This window comes from Anolis sagrei, chromosome X, assembly GCF_037176765.1.
Source record: "Anolis sagrei isolate rAnoSag1 chromosome X, rAnoSag1.mat, whole genome shotgun sequence".
Lineage (NCBI taxonomy): Eukaryota > Metazoa > Chordata > Lepidosauria > Squamata > Dactyloidae > Anolis > Anolis sagrei.
In genome coordinates, this window is record NC_090034.1 from 102,378,893 (window position 1) to 102,401,227 (window position 22,335).

Below are 22,335 nucleotides of genomic sequence, written 5' to 3' on the forward strand. Positions count from 1 at the left end.
CGCATGTGTGCATTATTATTATTACCACTAGTACTGTCGGAACCCAGAGCTAGACACAGTAATGTAAACAAATCAACAGTTTATTAAGTCAAAGAAAACTAGACTCAGAGACACATCCTTCAGTGTCTCTGGCCAAACTCAAAGTTTGCAGCAGTTTGCAGCTTGAAAAACAAAGTAGGCAAATAAACCGGATAATACTGGCAAAAAATCCGGGTTAAACAAGAGTTCAAGCAAAATGCGCCAAAATCACACAGTTCAAAGTTACACCAAAACAAAACACTGTGAAGAGAAGCCGTTGTCCATAATCAGTCCAAGGTCGAAGAAGTCCCAGTTGTAGATAACAGAGTCCAAAAGCAGCATCGTTGTCAGTAAACAGTCCGTGGTCAAGGAGAGGGGAAGTCCGCACTTATGAGAGTCCAAGCCGGTCAGCACATGAAGAATACAACAACCTGCAGTGCCAGGACCCAAGCCCAACAAGAGAAGCGACAGCAGCAAAACCCAAAGCACGTAACCAACACTTTGCCTACTGCGAAGTTCCAAACTTTCAATGCCTGATGAGCTGTCCTCTGCCCTTTCTTCATCGCTATCAGCTGTCTTACCCATTACAGCTGAGTGCCAACACACACCCATCTCTCCAACTCTTCCACCTCCTGTCAAGACTTAAGTCTCCCCATGAATCCCTGGTATCTCTAGACTGCCAATAATAATAATAATAATAATAATAATAATAATAATAATGCTTTATTTGTACCCCGCTACCATCTCCCCAAGGGATTCGGTGCGGCTTACATGAGGCCGAGCCCACAATACAACAATAAAAACAATAGCAACAATAATACAAAACAATGAATAAACTCATAAGCAGAAAATAAACAATAAACATTAACAATAACACGACGATGTTATGGCCAATCCCCAGAAAAGCCCTCAAACGTATCACTGGATGTGGGTTGCATGCACACATTCCTGACTTCTTGTACCTGAGTCCAATCTAATGGCTCTTCTTCATCCTCACTACTCCCAGACCCATTACTTCCAGTAAAGCCCATGAAATCCTCATCTTCAGTGGGAGCACTAAGTATGTCCCCAGATCCTTTTCCTCTGACGTTCTTCGTCAGTCTCCTGCTTACGAGTAATCCGTTTGACACCTCTACTCCCATCTCCCTCCTCCTCCTCACACATTTCACTTTCTGAGAAACCTTCGAAAGAGTCTTCATCTGTGGGAGACATAAGTATCTCCCGGATACGCTTCCTTTGTTGCTCTTCCTCAAGCACCTGAGCACCTCGTTTGCCTCCTCTGCTACTCCCACTAGTAGTAGTATTGTTGCCAGCAGACTCTACTACAACAAGTACTTAGGTGGATTGTGTCTCTTGAAATATTTCTATTTCTGAAGATCTCAAGGTACCTTCCAATCTACCATTCTTATTTATTATTTATTTATTTGCAAGACAGAGGTCCTCCTGGTCAGTTGCGGGGCCGACCGGGGTATTGGGTGGCAACCTGTACTTGACGGGGTTACACTCTCCCTGAAGGCTCGGGTCCATAGCTTGGGGTCCTCCTGGACTCAACACTGTCGCTTGATGCTCAGGTGTCAGCGGTGGCCGGGAGGGCCTTTGCACAACTCAAACTTGTGCGCTAGCTGCAACCATACCTCATGAAGTCTGACTTGGCCAGGGTGGTCCACACCTTGGTTACATCCAAACTGGACTATTGCAATGCACTCTACGTGGGGCTGCCCTTGAAGACGGCCCGGAAATTTTAACTGGTACAACGGGCAGCAGCCAGGCTCCTTACTGGAGCAAACTATAGGGAGCATACAACACCCCTATTAAAACAGCTTCATTGGCTGCCGATAAGTTGCCGAAACAAGTTCAAGGTGCAGGTTATGACCTATAAAGCCCTAAACAGTTCAGGCCCTGCCCATCTCCACGATCGCATCTCCTTCTATGAACCGGCACAAGCTCTAAGATCTTCCGGGGAGGCCCTCCTCTCGGTCCCACTACCGTCTCAAGCGCGGTTGGTGGGGACGAGAGAGAGGGCCTTCTCGGTGATGGCCCTCCGCCTCTGGAACGCCATTCCTTGTCTGTGTTGATGTGGAGAGTGTCTGGTTTGCCTACACTGGAACAGGCAACATATCATTTTCCTTCTTCAGGGGTCCCTTTCAAATCTATGATACTATATCTGTGTGTGTAAATCTTATCTTTGTTGTTCATTTGTTTAGTCATTTCCAACTCCTCGTGATCTCATGGACCAGCCCACACCAGAGCTCCCTGTCAGCCGTCACCACCCCCAGCTCTATCTATCTATCTATCTATCTATCTATCTATCTCTATGGCTGTATGGCACTTTCTCAGGAGGGCTTTGATTACATTTTCTTGCCCTGGCGAAGGGAGTTGGACTGGATGGCCTTAAGTATTTTCTATTGGTCATAGGGGTTCTGTGTAGGAAGTTTGCCCTAATTCTACCGTTCATGGGCTTCAGAATGGTCTTTGATTGTAGGGGAACTATAAATCCCAGTAGCTACAACTCCCAAATGTCAAGGTCTATTCCCCCCAAATTCCACCAGTGTTCCCATTTGGGCATACTGAGGATTCGTGTCAAGTTTTGGTCCAGATCCATCGTTGTTTGAGTCCACAGTGCTCTCTGGATGTAGGTGAACTACAACTCCAAAACTCAAGTTCAATGCCCACAAATCCCTTCCAGTGTTGTCTGTTGGTCAAGGGAGTCCTGTGTGCCAAGTCTGGTTCAATTCCATCATTGGTGGAGTTCAGAATGCTCTTTGATTGTAGGTGAACGATAAACCCCAACAAGTACAACTCCCAAATGACAAAATCATTTTTTGAGTGATGGTCACTTCTTGGGTTAGTAGGTGTCTTGTGGCCAAATTTGGTGGCAGTTCATCCAGTGGTTTTTGAGTTATGTTAATCCCACAAACTAACATTACATTTTTATTTATACAGACTAGCCGTCCCTTGCCACGCGTTGCTGTGGCCCAGTCTGGTGATCTGGAAAATAAAGTAATGAGAAAGTGTTGGTTTCTAATATATGTAATTTCTTTCTGCTTGTGGGTAAAAAGTATATAATTATGTTTTCTTGCCCTGCTGAAGGGAGTTGGACTGGATGGCCTTAAGTATTTTCTGTTGGTCATAGGGGTTCTGTGTGGGAAGTTTGCCCTAATTCTATCATTGGTGGGGTTCAGAATGCGCTTTGATTGTAGGTGAACTATAAATCCCAGTAACTACAACTCCCAAATGTCAAGGTCTATTTCCCCAAACTCCACCAGTGTTCACATTTGGACATATTGAGTATTTGTGCCAAGTTTAGTCCAGATTCATCATTGTTCGAGTCCACAGTGCTCTCTAGATGTAGGTGAACTACAACTTCCAAACTCAAGGCCAATGCCCACCAAACCCTTCTAGTGTTGTCTGTTGGTCATGGGAGTTCTGTGTGTCACATTTGGTTCAATTCCATCGTTGGTGGAGTTCAGAATGCTCTTTGATTGTAGGTGAACTATAAATCCCAAGAACTACAATTCCCAAATGACAAAATTATTTTTTTAAGTGATGGTCACTCGTTGGGTTAGTAGGTGTCTTGTGGCCAAATTTGGTGGGAATTTTTCCAGTGTTTTTTGAGTTATGTTAATCCCACAAACTAACATTACATTTTTATTTATATAGATGATAATAATAATAGTAATGATGATCATCATCATCATAACCACCACCATCACTTTGGGGGACTAAACAGGGTCTTCGCTTTGGGGGACTAAACAGGGTCTTGCAAAGGGCTGTTTTCCCATTACAACTGATGCGTGGCAATGGGAGCTAATAATAATAATTACTTTGGGGAACTATGTCACTCGCTTCCTCACACGTGCTGCTGGGTGAGTCTTCGCCCTGAGCTGGGAAGCCTCTCAATGCGCTGGCGTCTCCTTCTTTTCTTCCCATCTGTTCTTTTCCAACCGCAACATGAGAATCCCTGGCACATGCGCAGTTGCATTTTCCCCACTCATGTCTCACTCACGTTATTTTAAGTCTCGTGACCCACCTGTAGGCCATGGCCCATGGGTTGGGGACCAATGCACTAAAGGGACCCTGTGATGGGTTTTTTTTGGAGTCAAGAGAATGCAACTCACCCATGGTTACCCAATGGGTTTCTATGACTAAGTTAATACTTGAACCCTGGTTTTCTGAACTGTTGACCAATGCTCAGATTATTGCACCATGCTGGCTCTCTCTAAGGCTGGTTCTACACTGTAGAATTAATGCAGTTTGACACCACTTTAACCGCCATGGCTCAATGGAACAGAATCCAGGGATCAAAGGTACCAGTATTCTTTGGCAAAGAACGCAAAAGCCTTTCTAAAACTACAATTCCCATGATTCCATAGCATTGAGCCAGAGCAGTTAAGAGTCGAACGGCATTAATTCTACAGTGTAGATGCACTCTTAAGATTTTTTTATCATGTCAGAAGTGACTTGAGAAACTGCAAGTCGCTTCTGGTGTGAGAGAATTGGCTGTCTGTAGAGATGTTGCCCTGGGGATGCCCAGATGTGTCCCCAGAGCAACATCTCTACAGACGGCCAATTCTCTCATTTTAGAGTTGCGGTGGCACAATGGGTTAAACCCTAGTGCTGGCTGAACTGCTGGACTAAAGGTCAGCAGTTCGAATCCATGAGATGGGATGAGCTCCCATCTGTCAGCTCCAGCTTCTCATGTGGGAGGCTTCTCTCATGTCTTTCTATGAGTAACCATGGGTGAGTTGCATTGTCTTGACTCTTGACTCATGTCTTTCCATGAGTAACCAGGGGCGAGTTGCATTCTCTTGACTCCAGCTTCTCTGCATGAGAAGCTGGAGCTGACAGATGGGAGCTCATCCCATCTCATGGATTTGAACTGCTGACCTTTAGTTCAGCAGTTCAGCCAGCACTAGGGTTTAACCCATTGTGCCACCGCAACTCTAAAATGTTAAAAAGGGTTAATGTTGCCTGAGAGTAGTCTCTTTTCCCTCCTTACTCCTTTGATTCCTCACCTACAAGCAAATCCCCTTAAATACTTTCCTCCCATTTGAGCCATTTGAGTCATAACATCCAACCCAGTGGCGCAGTGGGTTAAACCGCTGAGCTGCTAAGTTTGTCGCAGGTTCGAATCCGGGGAGTGGCATGAGCTTCCGCTGTCAGCCCTAGCTTCTGCCAACCTAGCAGTTCGAAAACATGCAAATGTGAGTAGATCAATAGGTAGCGCTCCAGCAAGAAGCTAACAGCGCTCCGTGCAGTCATGCCGGCCACGTGACATTGGAGGTGTCTATGGACAACGCCGGCAATTCGACTAAGAAATGGAGATGAGTACCACACCCCGGAGTAGGATACGGACAACGCCAGCTCTTCAGCTTAGAAATGGAGATGAGCACCAACCCCCAGAGTGGACATAATGTCAGGGGAAAACGTTTACCTTTACCCTATCCAACCTGGATCACCTTTCTTCTTCCCAGGAAAATGACTAGAGGAAGTTGTCATACATGCACGAGAGAATATTTTAAATCAAATCTATACATAATCAATTGCACAAAATCCAAACTGGTAGGTACTGGTAGCCATACCTCCAGTGCAGGAGAGTCCACCACCTTCATGAACAGCTCCTGCAGTGATGGAGAGGTTGTGGTCTTTCTACCTTCGCACCAAGAAGCTTTTGGGCTTTTCTCTCTCCGCTGGGAGCTTTCTGAAACAAAACATCTCTCTCCAGCCTTCCCTCTCCGAATGCGGGATCTTGCAGACACACAAGGTCCCTTGTTATTTTGTCCTGCAGCAGGTTATTTGTCTCTGGAATGGCGGCCAGGTTGGTGGGGGAAACCTGATCTCCACATGGGAAGAGAAAGAGACGGAAAGGGAAGGGGCTCAGGTTGGGGAAGGGAGCTGTTCTGTCACCTGGCAGAAGCAAGGAGAACAAAGGGAAATCATCAGTGTTTTCTTTATGGGGATTCACCAGCCGCAGGGGAAAAGAACACGTCCATATTATGGACGCATCCAGATTGACTGAGAAGTCCCAAGTTTTGTTCTGAAAAGTCCCAGATTTTGTCCCGGCATTTTTTTCCCTTCCAATAATACACTGAGGAAAATAATAACATAAGACTCTCCTGCAACAAACTGCATCATATGAGTCTACACTGACCATATACAAGGGGTATTTTTTAAGTAATGTCCGTTTGAACGTAAGTACACAACGAAAGTTTATTTCAAAAAAGTAAATTTATTTTCAGAAAGTACATACTTCTCTCTATTTTTCGACATAGTTGCCAAGTTTGTTCAAACACTTAGCATAACTCTGAACCAATTTTAAAATACCCTCTCCATAAAAACTTGCCGCCACCAAAAGCCACCAAATTGTCTGTAATCAAAGAAGGGTGACCAGAGCGGTCCTCATCATGGACGTTGTCACGGCCATTTTTGAATTGTCGTACCCACTTACGCACTTTGCTTTCACTCATAACAGTATCACCGTACACTTCACAAATCTGTCGATGAATTTCTGCAGCAGGCAGGTTCCTTGCTGACAAAAACCGTATCACTGAGCGAACCTCACATGCGGAGGGTGAGTTGATAGTCTTAAACATTTTTAAAGCACAGAACAGAACCGTACAGGTTAGCCACAGAGCGGAAACTCAGCACAGTTGTTCCCGAGGCATGCCGGTACACGACGCACGCGCTTGTTGCGGTATGCGCGCGAACTACTAGTGTCTACAACAAAACGGACCTTACTTAAAAAATACCCCTCGTAAATAAACCACTTCCAAACTCCCTCATATGGCAGTATTTTAAGTCTCAAACTAGAAGGTTCTCGCCCATCTCGGATCCTCCTTGCCATGGTTTTCCAACACTTAAGAAACCCATTTACTAACCGTTTCTCAAAGAGTTTCGAATATTGTTTCCATTCCCTAAGCTAAAACAATTTATTCCTAAAGTGAGATATGAAAAAACAACCAACAAATAGAGCTTCTCTCCTCTTTCCTGGAGGGAAAAAAATCAAATAAATTTGACATAGTTAGAAAACCTGTTATGTTGTTAGTAGATAAGCAATAGTTTACTAAAGATGGCTTGCAGTTAATATCTGGTCCTTGTGGGTTTAGAAATAAAATAGAAAACTGCTGATTATGACTCTATTGTTGTGTGGTTTTAGATAATTTCTGATCCTATCTGTGTGATTTGCCCAAAGTTGCCCAGGTTTCCATGACTGAGTGAGAATCGAACCCATTCATCTTCAGCATTAGAGTCCAATCTTCTTGATGTCTCTATAACCAAGTTTAAGAAAGGCAATAAGAAGAACTTCCTGACTGTGAGAGCTGTTCAGCAGTGGAACTCTCTGCCCCAGAGTGTGGTGGAGGCTCCTTCTTTGGAGACTTTTAAACAGAGGCTGGATGGCCATCTGTCAGGGGTGCTTTGAATGCAATATTCCTGCTTCTTGGCAGGGGGTTGGACTGAATGGCCCATGAGGTCTCTTCCAACTCTATTATTCTAAGTGGTCCAAGATTTTCGGGGGGGGGGGTGGTTTGGGTTTTTTTTCGTGTTAGGAGGGACTTGAGAAACTGCAAGTTGCTTCTGGTGTGAGAGAATTGGCCATCTGCAAGGACGTTGCCCAGGGGATGCCAGAATGTTTTGATGTTTTGCCATCCTTTTTCGGTGACTGCAAGGCATTGTTTGGCTTTGCACTTTTGCTCAATAAGACAAGAACTACAAGTGATGTTTCAATGCAGAAAGTTTGATCCTAAACAGATGCGACAAAACGATCCACGTTTGCTTCCGTCTCCCCTTGATCCCAAATAGAGGGCATCTCACATTTCGATAACTTGATAACCCCTCCACACAAAGGTTTGCCATCCAAGGGGGTGAGGATGGTGGAAAAGATTTCTCTTTCTCTCGCCCTTCTTGTACAGTTGGCCAATGGCTCTCCGCAGCTGCAGTCTGCGTGGGCCGGGCCTGTAACCGATACCCCCCAGACATCTACCCAGGGCGACTGTCTCTGGAGTCCGGAGACACAGACAGAAGAGAGAAAGAGAGTCCTGACACCAAGAAGTAGAAGCGGAGTGGAGGAAAAGAGGAATGAAGTGTGAGTTTGCCATGGCCACGCCGGAGACAAATCTGGTGCGTGCCTGACTTGCCTCTTGCTCATCTTCTCTACCTTAGTGGGACGGATTTGGTTTCCTCTCTCAAAGAGGCAGACTCTCCCACTGCTCCTGGTTTCCTCTTTCAAAGAAGTAAAATCCCCCTTGCCTGCGAGGAGGGCATCATCTTTCGTACTCAGGTTTGCGAAAGCCACCTGGGCCAGGTTTGTGTTGGGAGGCTCTTCTTCATCGTCTCAGAACGGGTCACCGGCTTCCTTCTCTCTCAGCCATGAATTTTGGCTTCACCCAGGAGCAAGTGGCTTGCGTCTGCGAGGTCTTGCAGCAAGGGGGGAACATCGAGCGCTTGGGCCGGTTCCTCTGGTCGCTGCCGGCCTGCGAACGCCTCCACAAGAATGAGAGTGTCCTGAAGGCCAAAGCCGTGGTGGCCTTCCACTGGGGAAACTTCAGGGAGCTCTACAACATCCTGGAGAGCTACCAATTCTCTCCGCACAACCACCCCAAGCTGCAGCAACTGTGGCTCAAGGCCCACTACGTGGAAGCTGAGAAGCTGCGCGGAAGGCCGTTGGGGGCAGTGGGGAAATACAGGGTCCGCCGTAAGTTCCCTCTTCCGCGGACCATCTGGGATGGAGAGGAGACCAGTTACTGCTTCAAGGTAAGGCTTCCATACCTTCAAAGTCCCAATTAATCTTCTGCCATTCCAACTTTATAGCTACTTGCAAAATATCCTGGCTTCTTATTTCTTCCTCCACTTTAGAAGAGTTGGAAGAGACCCCATTCCCATCCAATCCAACACCCTGTCACGGCGGAAAATACAACCAAAGCCCACCTGACAGTTGGTCATCCAGCTTCTGGTTAAAAACCACCAGAGGAGACTCTATTAGGCTCCAACACAGCATCTGACCATCAGGAAGTTCTTCCTAATGTTTAGGTGGAACCTCTTGTCCCGTAAATTCAATCCATTGCTCCTAGTCAACAGAGTTGCAGAAAACAACCTTGCCTCTTCCTCAACGTGACCTCCTTTCAGATATTTAAGCATGGCTATCTTGTCCCCTCCGAGACTTTTCTTCAAGCTAAACATCTCCAGATCGCTAAGCTGCTCCTCATAAGGTTTGGCTTCCAGACCTTTGACCATCCTAGTTGTCCTTCTCTGGACACGTTCTAGCTTGTCCATATCCTTCTGTTGTACCCACCAGAAGTTGATACAGGGTTATTCCAGGTGAGGTCTTCTGCTATCCCACTTTTCCGGCTGCTTCTAAAATGTTGATTTCTTCTCCCAATTTCTTCTTTCACCCTCAGCTTCCTTCAGAACTTGTTTGTGCTCCATTAACTCAAGTAGGAGGTGGAATCTTTCCCTTCCCAACAGGCTCAGGCAATAGCAAACTGCTGCAACTTTTTCTAGCTTATGAGTTATTTATCATTGATACTTTTGGTCATCTTGGCCACACTCTGATGTTGTTTAGACACACAAGTCCTGGTTTCCAACTGTCAAGTGTCGGATGATATCAGTTTCATGCTCACTTGACTTTCACACACATGTATACAACTTGAACATTGCTCATTGCCCGTTTCCAGTAGATTTGTATTCTAGTTGAACAGAGACAATGTGGTGAGCATTGGACTAAGACTCTGAGAACCAACATTTCATAGGATCATAGAATCAAAGAGTTGGAAGAGACTTCATGGGCCATCCAGTCCAACCCCCTGCCAAAAAGCAGCAAAATTGCATTCAAATCACCCCTGACAGATGGCCATCCAGCCTCTGTTTAAAAGCTTCCAAAGAAGGAGCCTCCACCACACTCCGGGGCAGAGAGTTCCACTGCTGAACGGCTCTCACAGTCAGGAAGTTCTTCCTCGTGTTCAGATGGAATCTCCTTTCTTGTAGTTTGAAGTCATTGTTTCGCGTCCTAGTCTCTAGCCGTCCCCTGCCACGCGTTGCTGTGGCCCAGTCTGTGTATATGTGTTTTGTGTGTGTGTATGTGTGTATATATGTGGTTTTGCGCATGCATTGTAATGTATTTTTTAATGACTTTTTAAGGTTCTTCTGCTGTGTTTTTCAGTGTTTTTATGAGGGATGGTCAGTTTGAAGCCATTGTTCCATGGAAGCAGAAAACAAGCTTGCTCCCTCCTCCCTGTGGTTTCCTCTCACATATTTATACATGGCTATCATATCTCCTCACATCCTTCTCTTCTTCAGGCTAAACATGCCCAACTCCTTAAGCCGCTCCTCATAGGACTTGTTCTCCAGATCCTTGATCATTTTAGTTGCCCTCCTCTGGACACATTCCAGCTTGGCTACTCAAACCCAATGAGTGACTCTGGGCAAGTTACTCCCTTCAGCCTCAGAGGAAGGCAAAGGCAACCCTCCCTTGTATTAATTTTGCCAAGTAACCCCAGGGTTGGATCACCATAAATCAGAAATGACTTGGAGATGCACGACAACAGCAACAAAAACAAACCTTATGAGAAAAGCATATGCTTTGTGTGGCATCCCTCGCAAGGGCTTGGCAAGGAGCTTGCCTGCTGTCCTGCAGAATGGCATGCCAGTGGGAAACTCCCCATAGTACTGATTTAGAGGAACCAATGGTTTGATTTGTATGAGGGAGAAATTCACCCTGTATCACTGTCTCGCTTTATGTGGATGGGAAGGAACAGTTTAAAGTTCAGCAGAGAAGCAAGAGAGACAGTGGAAAGTTGAAAACCAGTAAATAAGTTTCATAAAAGAGGCTCGTGTTTGTCCCTACGAAAATATATTACAGGTTGAGTATCCCTTACCTGAAATACTTGGGATCAGAAGTGCATTAGATTTCAGATTTGGGGGTGGGTGAGTAATTTTGCAGTACTTGTATTTGCATACATGAACACAACGAGATATCTCGGAGATCGGACCCAATTCTAAAGACAAAATTAATGTATGCTTCACATTATACACCATGTAGTATAAATAGCCTGACAGTGATTATATACAATGTTTTGGGCATGAAAGATATTCTGCCTACATTGAACCATCAGAAAGAAAACTTACCTACTCGGGCACCCAGATGGACCATTTTGGGTTTGGGAGGATTTTGGGTTTCAGAATTCGGGATAAGAGGTGCTCAGCCTCTTCACTGATACTGAACAGAAGTTCAACTCTGCTGAGAAAGAAGCTATTAATAATAAATCATTTTAGGAGCACATTTAGAAAGAAAAAGGATATATTGCCCTCTGCTGGCTATGTTACAACATTTACTCCAAACTCTATATATGTGTGTTATTCTCTTTCTCTTCCTCTTCCTGCTCTTCTTCCTCTTCCTTCCTCCTCTTCCTTCTCCTCCTCTTCTTCCTCTTCCTTCTCTTCTTCCTTCTCCTCTTCTTCCTCTTCCTTCTCTTCCTCCTCCTCCTCCTCTCCCTCCTCTTCTTCCTCCCATTCTCTTCATCTTCTTCGTCTTCTTCCTCCCCATTCTCTACCTCTTCCTCCTCTTCCTTCTCTTCTTCCTCCCCATTCTCTTCGTCTTCCTCTTCCTCCTCTTCTTCCTCTTCCTTCTCTTCTTCCTCCCCATTCTCTTCCTCTTTTTCCTTTTCCTTCTCTTCCTCCTCCTCCTCTTCCTCCACCTCCTCTTCTTCCTCTTCCTTCTCTTCTTCCTTCTCCTCTACTTCCTCTTCTTCTTTCTCCCCATTCTCTTTGTCTTCTTCATCTTCTTCCTCCCCATTCTCTTCTTCTTCATCTTCCTTCTCTTCTTCCTCCCCATTCTCTTCCTTTTTCCTTTTCCTTCTCTTCCTCTTCCTCCTCTTCCTCCTCCTCCACCTCTTCTTCCTCTTCCTTCTCTTCTTCCTTCTCCTCTACTTCCTCTTCCTTTTCTTCTTCCTCTCCCCATTCTCTTTGTCTTCTTCATCTTCTTCCTCCCCATTCTCTTCCTCTTCCTTCTCTTCTTCCTCCTCCTCTTCTTCCTCTTCCTTCTCTTCCTCTTCTTCTTCTTACTTCTCTTCCTCCTCCTACTCTTTTTCCTCTTCCTTCTCTTCCTCCTCCTCTTCTTCTTCCTCTTCCTTCTCTTCTTCTTCCTCCTCTTCTTCGTCTTCCTTCTCCTCCTCTTCTTCCTCTTCCTTCTCTTCTTCTACTTTTTCTTTTTCTCCTTCCTCTTCTCCCATTTTCTACTCTGTAAGAGTAGACTCAAAGAGGCTCATAAACCCAGACATGTACAGGAAAAATAACACTATATCACATAATTTTTGTCCCCAGGTTATAAAAGTCATTTCCTAATTAGATCTTTTTTTTTTTAAAAAAAAAGGAAAACATTTATTAAACTGCAAAAACTTTGTTTTTGTGGGACATCCTGCAGCACATTTTGCTATAGTTCTTCAATGAATATCTCATAGAGTTTCAACCAATTCAATATAGTTTGTGGCAGCCACAAAAATGAAGTTCCTGGTGTATAACAACTATTTGCAAAGTAAGGATCACACAGTTAAACAGGAAATAACACATTCAAACCAGGAACAGGGGGAAAATCAATGTTTGTTACATTCTTTTCGTTGTTCATTAGTTCAGTTGCTTCCGAGTCTTGGTGGCCTCCTGGACCACCCCACGCCAGAGCTCCCTGTCAGCTGTGACCACCCCAGCTCCTTCAAGTTCAAGCCAGTCACTTCAAGGATACCTATCATCCATCCACCTTGCCCTTGGTCGGCCCCTCTTCCTTTTTCCTTCCATTTTCCCCAGCATCATTTTCTTCTCCAAGCTTTCCTGTCTCCTCATGATGTGGCCAAAGTACTTCATCTTGGCCTCTCATCTCCTTCCCTCCAATCAGCAGTTGGGCTTTATTTCCTGGACCATGGACTGGTTGGATCTTCTCGCGGTCCAAGGCACTCTCAGAATTTTTCTCTAACACCACAGTTCAAAAGTATCTCTCTTCCTTCGCTCAGCCTTCCTTATGGTCCATCTCCCGAATCCATAGGTTACTATAGAGAATACCATTGCTTTAACTATGCGGATTTTTGTTGCCAGTGTGATGTCTCTAGTCTTCACTATTTTATCGAGATACGTCCTTGCTCTCCTCCCAAGAAGGAAACTTCTGATTTCCTGGCTGCAGTCTGCATCTGCAGTCATCTTCGTGCCTAGAAATACGAAGTCTGTCGCTGCCTCCCTCTATTTTCCAGTTGTCAATCATTCTTGTTGCCATAATCTTGGTTTTTTTGATGTTTAACTATAACCCAGCTTTTGCACTTTCTTCTTTCCACCTTGATTAGAAGGCTCCTCAGCTCCTCCTCGCTTTCAGCCATCAAAGTGGTATCATCTGCATATCTAAGGTTGTTCATGTTTCTTCCAGCAATTTTAACTCCAGCCTTGGTGTTCTGTTGCGCGCTGGGCCTGTAAATAATTGTCTTTAAATAGGACGTGTGACTTGAGCCGAGGGGGAAGCCAGGGCCCCCCGAAGAGAAGTTCTCAGAGGTTTTCCACCACAAATGAACTTTAGATGGCTTGTGAAGTATAACAAAGTCCTTTATTAATGAACAATCAAACAGAAACTTCTCTTGTCTTCAATAAAGCTAAACAAATGCTTCCAAGCTTTTATGCAACTGGTAGCTTCCTAAACTTGCTCACGAAGGACAGGCAATTGTCTTCAGTAACTAATTCTTTGCTTTAAAGGAAAATCCCCTTTTTTAACTTCTCCCAGGTTGACTGTAATCTTAATTCTTACTGATGTGGGCTCCACTATCGGGTTGAATTGCATCTCGAACGCCGAGTGGACCTACCAGTAAGGCTAGTAGATTCTCCAGCTGGAGTTCTTTGGTCTTTAGGGCTCTTTCCCTGGAAATCTTTGGAGACTCTTAAGACTGTTCTCCCCCAGAAAGTCTTAAGGGTTGAAGCTTTTGTACAGGAGAAGCTTGCACACGTCTTGTACATTAGCTTTCCTTACTGAGACTAACTAAAAAATGGCTCCCTTCCCTTCCCAATTGCCCTGAGCAAGGGGCGGAACCTAAACTTAACGATGATGGACAGGTGACTTGCCCTACGACTGCAACCATAGGAAGCCACCTATCTGCAGAATATTCGAAAGACAGAACTGAGAAATGACTAAAGACTTCAGGACACTGGGGAAGAAATATGATTGCAGAAGGGATGCTTATGATACTTTAACCTGGGAGAGCAGGGAATTTTGTGAAATGTTGTTTATATTCTTCCAGCAAAGCAGACATTTTGCCTTTGATTTCCATTTCTTTCCTGACTCTGGCTCCTTTATTCCAGGAAAAGTCCCGGAGTGTGTTGCGGGAATGGTACTACCACAATCCCTACCCGTCTCCTCGGGAGAAGAGGGAGTTGTCGGAAGCCACGGGGCTGACCACCACGCAGGTCAGCAACTGGTTCAAGAACCGACGCCAAAGAGACAGGGCGGCCGAGACCAAGGAAAGGTGAGGAAGGCCAGTTTGGGAGTGGAATGGAATCTATGGGGTTTTCCTGAAGTAACAAACCCAAACCTTTGGTGCATAGATGTCTGAGGGGCTTCTACACCTAGTCAGGCATGGGCAAACCTTGGCCCTCCAGGTGTTTGGGAGGGCCAAAGTTTGCCCATGCCTGGAGGACCACTTGTTCTACATTTTCTCAACCTTCCTAATGGCGCGACCCCTTATCACAGTTCCTCAAGTTGTGATGACACCCAACCATAACATTATTTTCGTTGCTACTTCATAATTGTAATTTTGCTACTGTTATGAATCGTTATGAAAATATGAAAATATTTGATATGCAGGTTGTATTTTCATTCACTGGACCACATTTGGCACAAATACCTAATACATCCAAATCTGAATACTGGTGGGGTTGGGGAATTGATTTTGTCATTTGGGAGTTGTAGTTGCGGGGATTTACAGTTCACCTACAATCAAAGAGCATTCTGAACTCCACCAAAGTTTAGAATTGGACCAAACTTGGCACACAGAATTCCCATGACCAACAGAAAATACTGGAAGGGTTTGATGGGCATTGATCTTTTGGAGTTATAGGGATTTATAGTTCACCTACAATCAAAGAGCATTCTGAACTCCACCAAAGTTTGGAATTGAACCAAACTTGGCACACAGAACTCCCATGACCAACAGAAAATACTGGAAGGGTTTGATGGGCATTAACCTTTTGGAGTTGTAGTTTACCTACATCCAGAGAGCCCTGTGGACTCAAATAATGATGGATCTGGATCAAACTTGGCACTTATACTCAATATGCCCAATTGTGAACACTGGTGTAGTTTGGGGAAAATAGACCTTGACATTTGGGAGTTATAATTGCTGGAATTTATAGTTCACCTACAAGCAAAGAGCATTCTGAACTCCACCAATGATAGAATTGGGCCAAACGTCTCACACAGAACCCCCATGACCAACAGAAAATACTGGAAGGGTTTGGTGGGTATTGACCTTGAGTTTTGGAGCTATAGTTCCCCTACATCCAGAGAGCACTCTGAAATCAGTGATGTATCTGGACCACACTTGGTACGGAAACTCAACATGCCCAATTGTGAACACTGGTGTAGATTGGGGAAAATAGACCTTGACATTTGGGAGTTATAATTGCTGGGATTTATAGTTCACGAACAATTAAAGAGCATTCTGAACTCCATCAACGATGGAATTGAACCAAACCTGGCACACAGAACTCCCATGACCAACGGAAAATACTGGAAGGGGTCAATGGACATTGACCTTGAGTTTCGGAGTTGTAATTTACCTACATCCAGAGTACACTGTGGACTGTAGGTAAACTACAACTACTGTGGAGAACAATGATGGATCTGGACCAAACTTGGCACGAAAACTCAATATGCACAAATGTGAACACTGGTGGAGTTTGGGGAAAATAGACCTTGACATTTGGGAGTTGTAGTTGCTGGGATGTATAGTTCACCTACAATCAAAGAGCATTCTGAACCCCACCAACGACAGAATTGGGCCAAACTCCCACACAGAACCCCCATGACCAACAGAAAATACTGTGTTGTCTGATGGTCTTTGGAGACCCCTCTGACACCCCCTCATGACCCCCCCAAGGGTTGAGAAACGCTGTTCTACAGGACCGATATCCTGAACACTTCAAAATCTGGGGATTTTTGCCATGTTCTTTTGCTTCTTGTCGCTCTTCTTCCTTCCCGCAGGGATAACAGTGATGGAGGTTCTCGGAAGGAAGGACGAGGCCTGCCACGTGAGAGACACTTTCTGATCTCCAGCTCCGAGGACGAGAACTCTCCCATCGACAGCCCGACGGCACAAGGATCCAGCCCTGCTCTGTTCTACCCCAGCTTGCCTTTCTCAGCTCCAATGGGGCAAGGCATTCACCCTGGGGGCCAAAGGATGGATTTCCTGCAGCACCAGTCCCACCAGAACAGCTTCCTGGGCTCCCTTGCCTCTCCTTTTGTCGACCTGGGATCCTGAAAAGAGTTCAGCGTGGAAGCCACAGCCCTTGTTCCCCTGCATGCCTTGCCAACAGATGCGTTTTCATACTTTCCGCCATCATGAATGCAGTTAAAGATTTGTATTGTCGAAGGCTTTCACGGCCGGAATCACTGGGGTGTTGTGTGGTTTCTGCGCTATATGGCCGTGTTCTAGCAGCATTTTCTTCTGACGTTTCTCCTGCATCTGTGGCTAGCATCTTCAGAGCATCTGATGATAGTCAAGCAAGTGGAGTATATATATACCTGTGTAAAGTCCAGGGTGGGAGGAAATAACTATTGTTTGCTATACAAGTGTAAAAGGTGCAATTAGCAAGCATGGAAGTAGCCTGGCCTTTGTTCCCTTTGAATTGTTTGCTGTCTATATAATAATAATAATAATAATAACTTTATTTATACCCCGCTACCATCTCCCCAAGGGACTTGGTGCGGCTTACATGAGGCCGAGCCCACAATACATCAATAATAAAAGCAATAACAAACAACAATACAAAACAGTTAAAATAAATCTCATAAACAAAAAAATAAGCAATAAACATTGACAGTAGCACAATAAACGTTTAAAAATCTATGGCTGGGCTAAATGTAATAATTAAAATTTAAAAAATAATGCTAGGTATGCACAGATTAGAGGCATTCTTTGTCAGGGTAAGCCCTTGATTGCTTGTTGTCTGGAGACTTCCTGTGTCTGGGTGGCGTTTCTTAGTCACTGTTTTGATTCTAGTGTTTTTCTATCATTGTAATCAAATTGGTTTCACAAAGACTTTCATGGCTGGAATCACTGGGTTGCTGTAAGTTTTCCAGACCGTCTGGCCATGTTCCAGAAGCATTCTCTCCTGACGTGTCAACCACATCTATCATAGAATCGTAGAATCAAAGAGTTGGAAGAGACCTCATGGGCCATCCAGTCCAACCCCCTGCCAAGAAGCAGGAGCATTGCATTCAAATCACCCCTGACAGATGGACATCCAGCCTCTGTTTAAAATCTTCCAAAGAAGGCGCCTCCACCACACTCCGGGGCAGAGAGTTCCACTGCTGAACGGCTCTCACAGTCAGGAAGTTCTTCCTCATGTTCAGATGGAATCTCCTCTCTTGTAGTTTGAAGCCATTGTTCCATTGCGTCCTAGTCTCCAAGGAAGCAGAAAACAAGCTTGCTCCCTCCTCCCTGTGGTTTCCTCTCACATATTTATACATGGCTATCATATCTCCTCTCAGACTTGGAATCCTCAGAGGTTGAGGGATCTGTTGGAAACTACGCAAGTGGGGTTTGTATTTGTGAAATGCCCAGGTTGGAAGGAAGAACTCCTGTCTGCTTGAGGGAGGAGTGAATGTTGCAAATGGCCACCTTGATAAGGAGCCCCCAGTAGCGCAGTGGGTTAAACCTTTGTATTGACAGGACTGCTATCTGACAGGTCAGAGATTCAAATTCAGACAGAGTGCAGATGAGCTCCCTCTGTCACCTCCAGCTCCCCATGCGGGGACACGAGAGAAGCCTCCCACAAGGATGGTAAAACATCAAAACATCCGGGTGTCCCCTGGGCAATGTCATTATAGATGGCCAATTCTCACACACCAGAAGCAACTTGCAGTTTCTCAAGTCATTCCTAACAGGAAAAAAGCACCTTGAGTAGCACTGAATAGCCTTGCAGCTTCAAAGCCTGGCTGCCTGCTGCCTGGGGGAACCCTTTGTTGGGAGGTGTTAGCTGGCCCTGATTGATTCTTGTCTGGAATCCCCCTGTTTTTTTAGTATTACTCTTTATTTACTGACCTGATTTTAGAGTTTTTTTAAATACTGGTAGCCAGATTTTGTTCATTTTCATGGTTTCCTCCTTTCTGTTGAAATTGTCCACATATTTGTGGATTTCAATGGCATTGAAGCTGCAAGGCCATTCAATGCTAATCAACATTCACACTTGCTTCCAGCAGACAAGAGTTCTTTCTCCCACCCTGGACATTATTCCACAGATATATAAACCCCACTTGCCTAGTTTCCAACAGACCCCTCAGCCTCTGAGGATGCCTGCCATAGATGTGGGCAAAACGTCAGGAGAGAATGCTTCTGGAACATGCAGCCCAGAAAACTCACAGCAACCCAAATTGTGTTCATTTTCATGAAACCTCTGTGCAGCAAATGATTCAAAGGGAACAAAGACCAAGTTACTTCCATGCAGATGCCCTTCTCACATGCTAATGGGTGTATCCCACTCAACACATGCAAATCTGGCTTGCTAATTGCAATGGTACAACAGACAATGTTACAACAGACAAAGTTTACAATGGTACAACAGACAATGTTTTTTTCTTCCCACCCTCGACATTCCACAGGTATATACACTCCACTTGCTTTACCACCAACAGATCCTCTGAAGATGCCAACTACAGATGCAGGCAAAACGTCAGGAGAAAATGCTGCTAGAACACGGCTAGATAGCCCGGAAACCACACATACCCTAGTTAAAGATTTGTAACCGAGAGATATGGCTCTGTAAACATTCTATATTCATAGGTTAAAATTTATTTTTTAAAATTCATTTGAAATATAAATAGTGTTGCCGAAAGACGACCAATAAATACATAAATAGATAAATACAACGTTGGGATGATTCCACTCGATCCTGGAACAGAATTTTCGAACGCAAACAGATTGCAAACGTAGAGGCAGGCAATAATTTAAGTAAGAGATGGATAAAGGGAAAATAGATACGGATGTCTTCACCTCGCAAGGTACACACAAACCAGATGCACACTGTCTAGAGATACAGATTCACCTTCTGACTTCTCAGGGTTGAACACTCTTGTAAGATTCACTATTTCTTCCAAATCCATTGAACTAAGGACCAACTCTACCTCACTCTTTCTTCTCAAAGTCCTTTGACTTTCCAGCGCATATAACGTTAGATGGAGATGCAATGCTAACTAGATGCAATGCTAACCAGAGCAAATTCTGAACATTGAAAAATACACATAGAGCAACTTAATTGATAACAAAAGCATCAAATTTTCCACGTCAACGTGGATCCCAAAAAATAGCAATTTGGGCTAAAGAACCTGCAACTAAACCAGCTGGGCTGCAAACGAGAAGACCTATGGTAAAAGCTTAGCTAATGGGAAAGACAAGCTAAAAGCTTTGAGAATATATATACATATACATATACATATACATATATATATATATATAGTCACTCATTTTTCTATCCCATGGGACTACTTTTTCGATAAGCCATGGTTAGAAAGACAGGGAATGGACTACAATGGAATGGTTGCTTACCTGTAAGCATGTTTCTCAGAGCAGTCACGTGCAAAATTGGAACATATGGTATATTCTGCGCATGCGCAGGAAATACTATAGGTGTGTATTTCACAGGGACTACGATGGAGAAAATAAATTTCCTTTTAAAACTTAGACCCAACTGGCACAGTGCTCCCAAAGAAAGCACTGCCTTTATAATGAAATTTTGAAATTTTTTGTTAGAATTCTGAAATTTTCACCACCAGAATTTTAGAAACACTTTAGAAGCAAAGCACCAGCTTTAGCAACACTTTAAAACATCAAAAGCAGAATGATCTCAACCAAGCCAGCCTTTTTCTATCAGCCAGCCTCACAGATTTGTCTTTACAGCGGCAAGCCTCATGACTTCAAACACCAAACAGTAAATCTGGGTGATGGTAAACAGAGAAAAAATATATATATAGGCAAACTAGGAGTAAAGAATAGGCATGGGCAATCCATGGTGCTAAATGTTTCTAAAGTGCTTACAAAACTAGGAGGTGCTAGTGTTTTGCTTCTAAAGTGTTTCTAAAGTTCTGGTGGTGAAAATTTCAGAACTCTAACAAAACTTTCAAAATTTCGTTATAAATGGCAGTTTCGAATTGGTCCTGTCATAAAAATAGCCAATAACAAAATAATGAAAATTTGAAAGTTTTGTTAGAGTTCTGAAATTTTCATCACCAGAACTTTCGCAACACTTTAGAAGCAATGAACCAGCTTTAGAAACACTTTAAAACATCAAAAACAGAATGATCTCAACCAAGCCAGCCTTTTTCTATCAGCCAGCCTCATGGATTTGCTTTTACAGCGGCGATCCTCATGACTTCAAACGCTAGACAGTAAACCTGGGTGATGGTAAACAGAGATAAAAAATGTAGAGTAGCAAGCAGGCAAACTAGGAGTAAAGAATAGGCACAGACAATCCATGGTTCTGGTTATAAAGTATTCACAAAACTAGAGGTGCTGGTGCTTTGCTTCTAAAGTGTTGCTAAAGCCGGTGCTTTGCTTCTAAAGTGTTTCTAAAGTTCTGGTGGTGAAAATTTCAGAACTCTAATAAAACTTTCAAAATTTTGTTATAAGTGGCAGTTCCTAATTGGTTCTGCCGTAAAAACAGCAAGTTTTGTTAAGAGTTCTGAAATTTTCACCACAAGAACTTTTCACAACACTTTAGAAGCAAAGCACCAGCTTTAGAAACACTTTAGAAGCAAAGCACCAGCTTTAGAAACACTTTAGAAGCAAATCACCAGCTTTAGAAACACTTTAGAAGCAAAGCACCAGCTTTAGAAACACTTTAGAAGCAAAGTACCAGCTTTAGAAACACTTTAGAAGCAAATCACCAGCTTTAGAAACACTTTAGAAGCAAAGCACCAGCTTTAGAAACACTTTAGGAGCAAATCACCAGCTTTAGAAACACTTTAGAAGCAAAGCACCAGTGCCTCCTGGTTTTGTAAGTACTTTAGAACCAAGGATTGCTCATGCTTAGAAGGTCTCAGCAACTAATGTCTGGAAACTGGAGGTACAGTAAGGAATAACACACAGGTAAGAGATGCTAGTAAACAATAGAAAAAAATGGCAAAGGACAGAAGTATTATGAGAGGCATAAAGCACCTACCCATTACATTACTGCCCTGAACATGAAGGGGAAACTTGCAAACCCATTACTGTAGAAACTTAAGTCATTATTGCTAACAGACCAAAGATAAGTGCCATTTTTTCCAGTGGACGGATGTGTGCCATAACCACAAAGGTACCAAGAGTTATGGAATAAGATCCAGCAAGGACAAATCTCCAAAGACCTGAGCGCCGGGGAGGGATTTCTCAGCCAGCAACACATGGAGGGGCTTGGGGGACTCCGGCTCCTCCTCCCCGCTGGAGAAGTCTTCCCTCACAATGCGGTTGTTGATGCGGCTGAATCTCCGGGCTTTCAGGCTGGGAGGGAAAACAGGCAACAAGGTTATCATTTCGCCAGTCCTTTCATTCGGACAGCTATCCGCAAAGGTCAGGCTGCACTAGACATACCACACGGCCAAGCGGCTGCCATTATTAAACAATAAAACAAGATAATGAAAGGTAGCACGCCAGGTAGGTTCACCAAGCAGCTTCCCAGGTAATGATAAGGGGCTACAGACAGCCACATATTACCTGGATCACTTTGACAGCCTAGTTTTAGAAAGCCACAGTATGAACAGAATTACTTATTATGACTGCAGTTCTTCAATTCTAAGGCTCACATTTTCCCCAACGTAAACATCTTTAAAAATAAGGTGCATCTTAGGCCAGTTCCACATAGCTGTATGTGGAACGGTGAATAATGCATGCAGATCCCAGTAAGGTGGCCTTCTGCAGCTGGCAGATGGTAATTTTGTAAGTGCCGATTGTGTTTAAGTGCAGACCAAGGTCTTTAGGCACTGCACACAGTGTGCCGATTACCACTGGGACCACCTTGACTGGTTTGTACGAGAATCTTTGCAGTTTGATCTTTAATTCCTCATATCGTATCAGCCTTTCCAGTTATTTCTCTTCAATCCTGCTGTCG

The 22,335-nt window shown here is 44.2% G+C and overlaps 2 protein-coding genes and 1 long non-coding RNA gene across 3 annotated transcripts in view; 1 reads left to right on the forward strand and 2 right to left on the reverse strand.

Annotated features, from left to right (window-relative positions):
- Positions 1–62: 62 nt before the first annotated feature.
- LOC137097971 (uncharacterized) lies at positions 63–5,850 on the reverse strand. The gene is made up of 2 exons (XR_010910525.1): positions 5,601–5,850; positions 63–3,006 (listed from the first exon to the last, which is right to left on the reverse strand). It is a non-coding gene; the product is annotated as an uncharacterized lncRNA (long non-coding RNA).
- Positions 5,851–8,037: 2,187 nt separating this feature from the next.
- On the forward strand, positions 8,038–17,831 carry LOC137094964 (homeobox protein SIX2-like). Its single transcript, XM_067461029.1, has 3 exons — positions 8,038–8,769; positions 14,338–14,501; positions 16,238–17,831. Exons 1-3 carry the CDS (start codon positions 8,386–8,388, stop codon positions 16,512–16,514), a joined length of 825 nt encoding a protein of 274 aa, XP_067317130.1. The 5' UTR covers positions 8,038–8,385; the 3' UTR covers positions 16,515–17,831.
- Positions 17,832–21,556: 3,725 nt separating this feature from the next.
- Positions 21,557–22,335, reverse strand: part of LOC132780551 (meiosis initiator protein) — a 40,048-nt gene continuing 39,269 nt past the window's right edge. Inside the window, exon 13 of the mRNA XM_067473486.1 lies at positions 21,557–21,728. Within this exon, the coding sequence (XP_067329587.1) occupies positions 21,557–21,728 (172 nt within the window). The remainder of the gene's footprint in view (positions 21,729–22,335) is intronic.

Coding starts and splice junctions, on each gene's coding strand:
- LOC137094964 (XM_067461029.1), top strand. CDS start 8,386: ATGAATTTTGGCTTCACCCAGGAGCAAGTGGCTTGCGTCTGCGAGGTC. Junction 8,770..14,337: donor AGACCAGTTACTGCTTCAAG/GTAAGGCTTCCA, acceptor CCTTTATTCCAG/GAAAAGTCCCGGAGTGTGTT. Junction 14,502..16,237: donor GCGGCCGAGACCAAGGAAAG/GTGAGGAAGGCC, acceptor TCCTTCCCGCAG/GGATAACAGTGATGGAGGTT.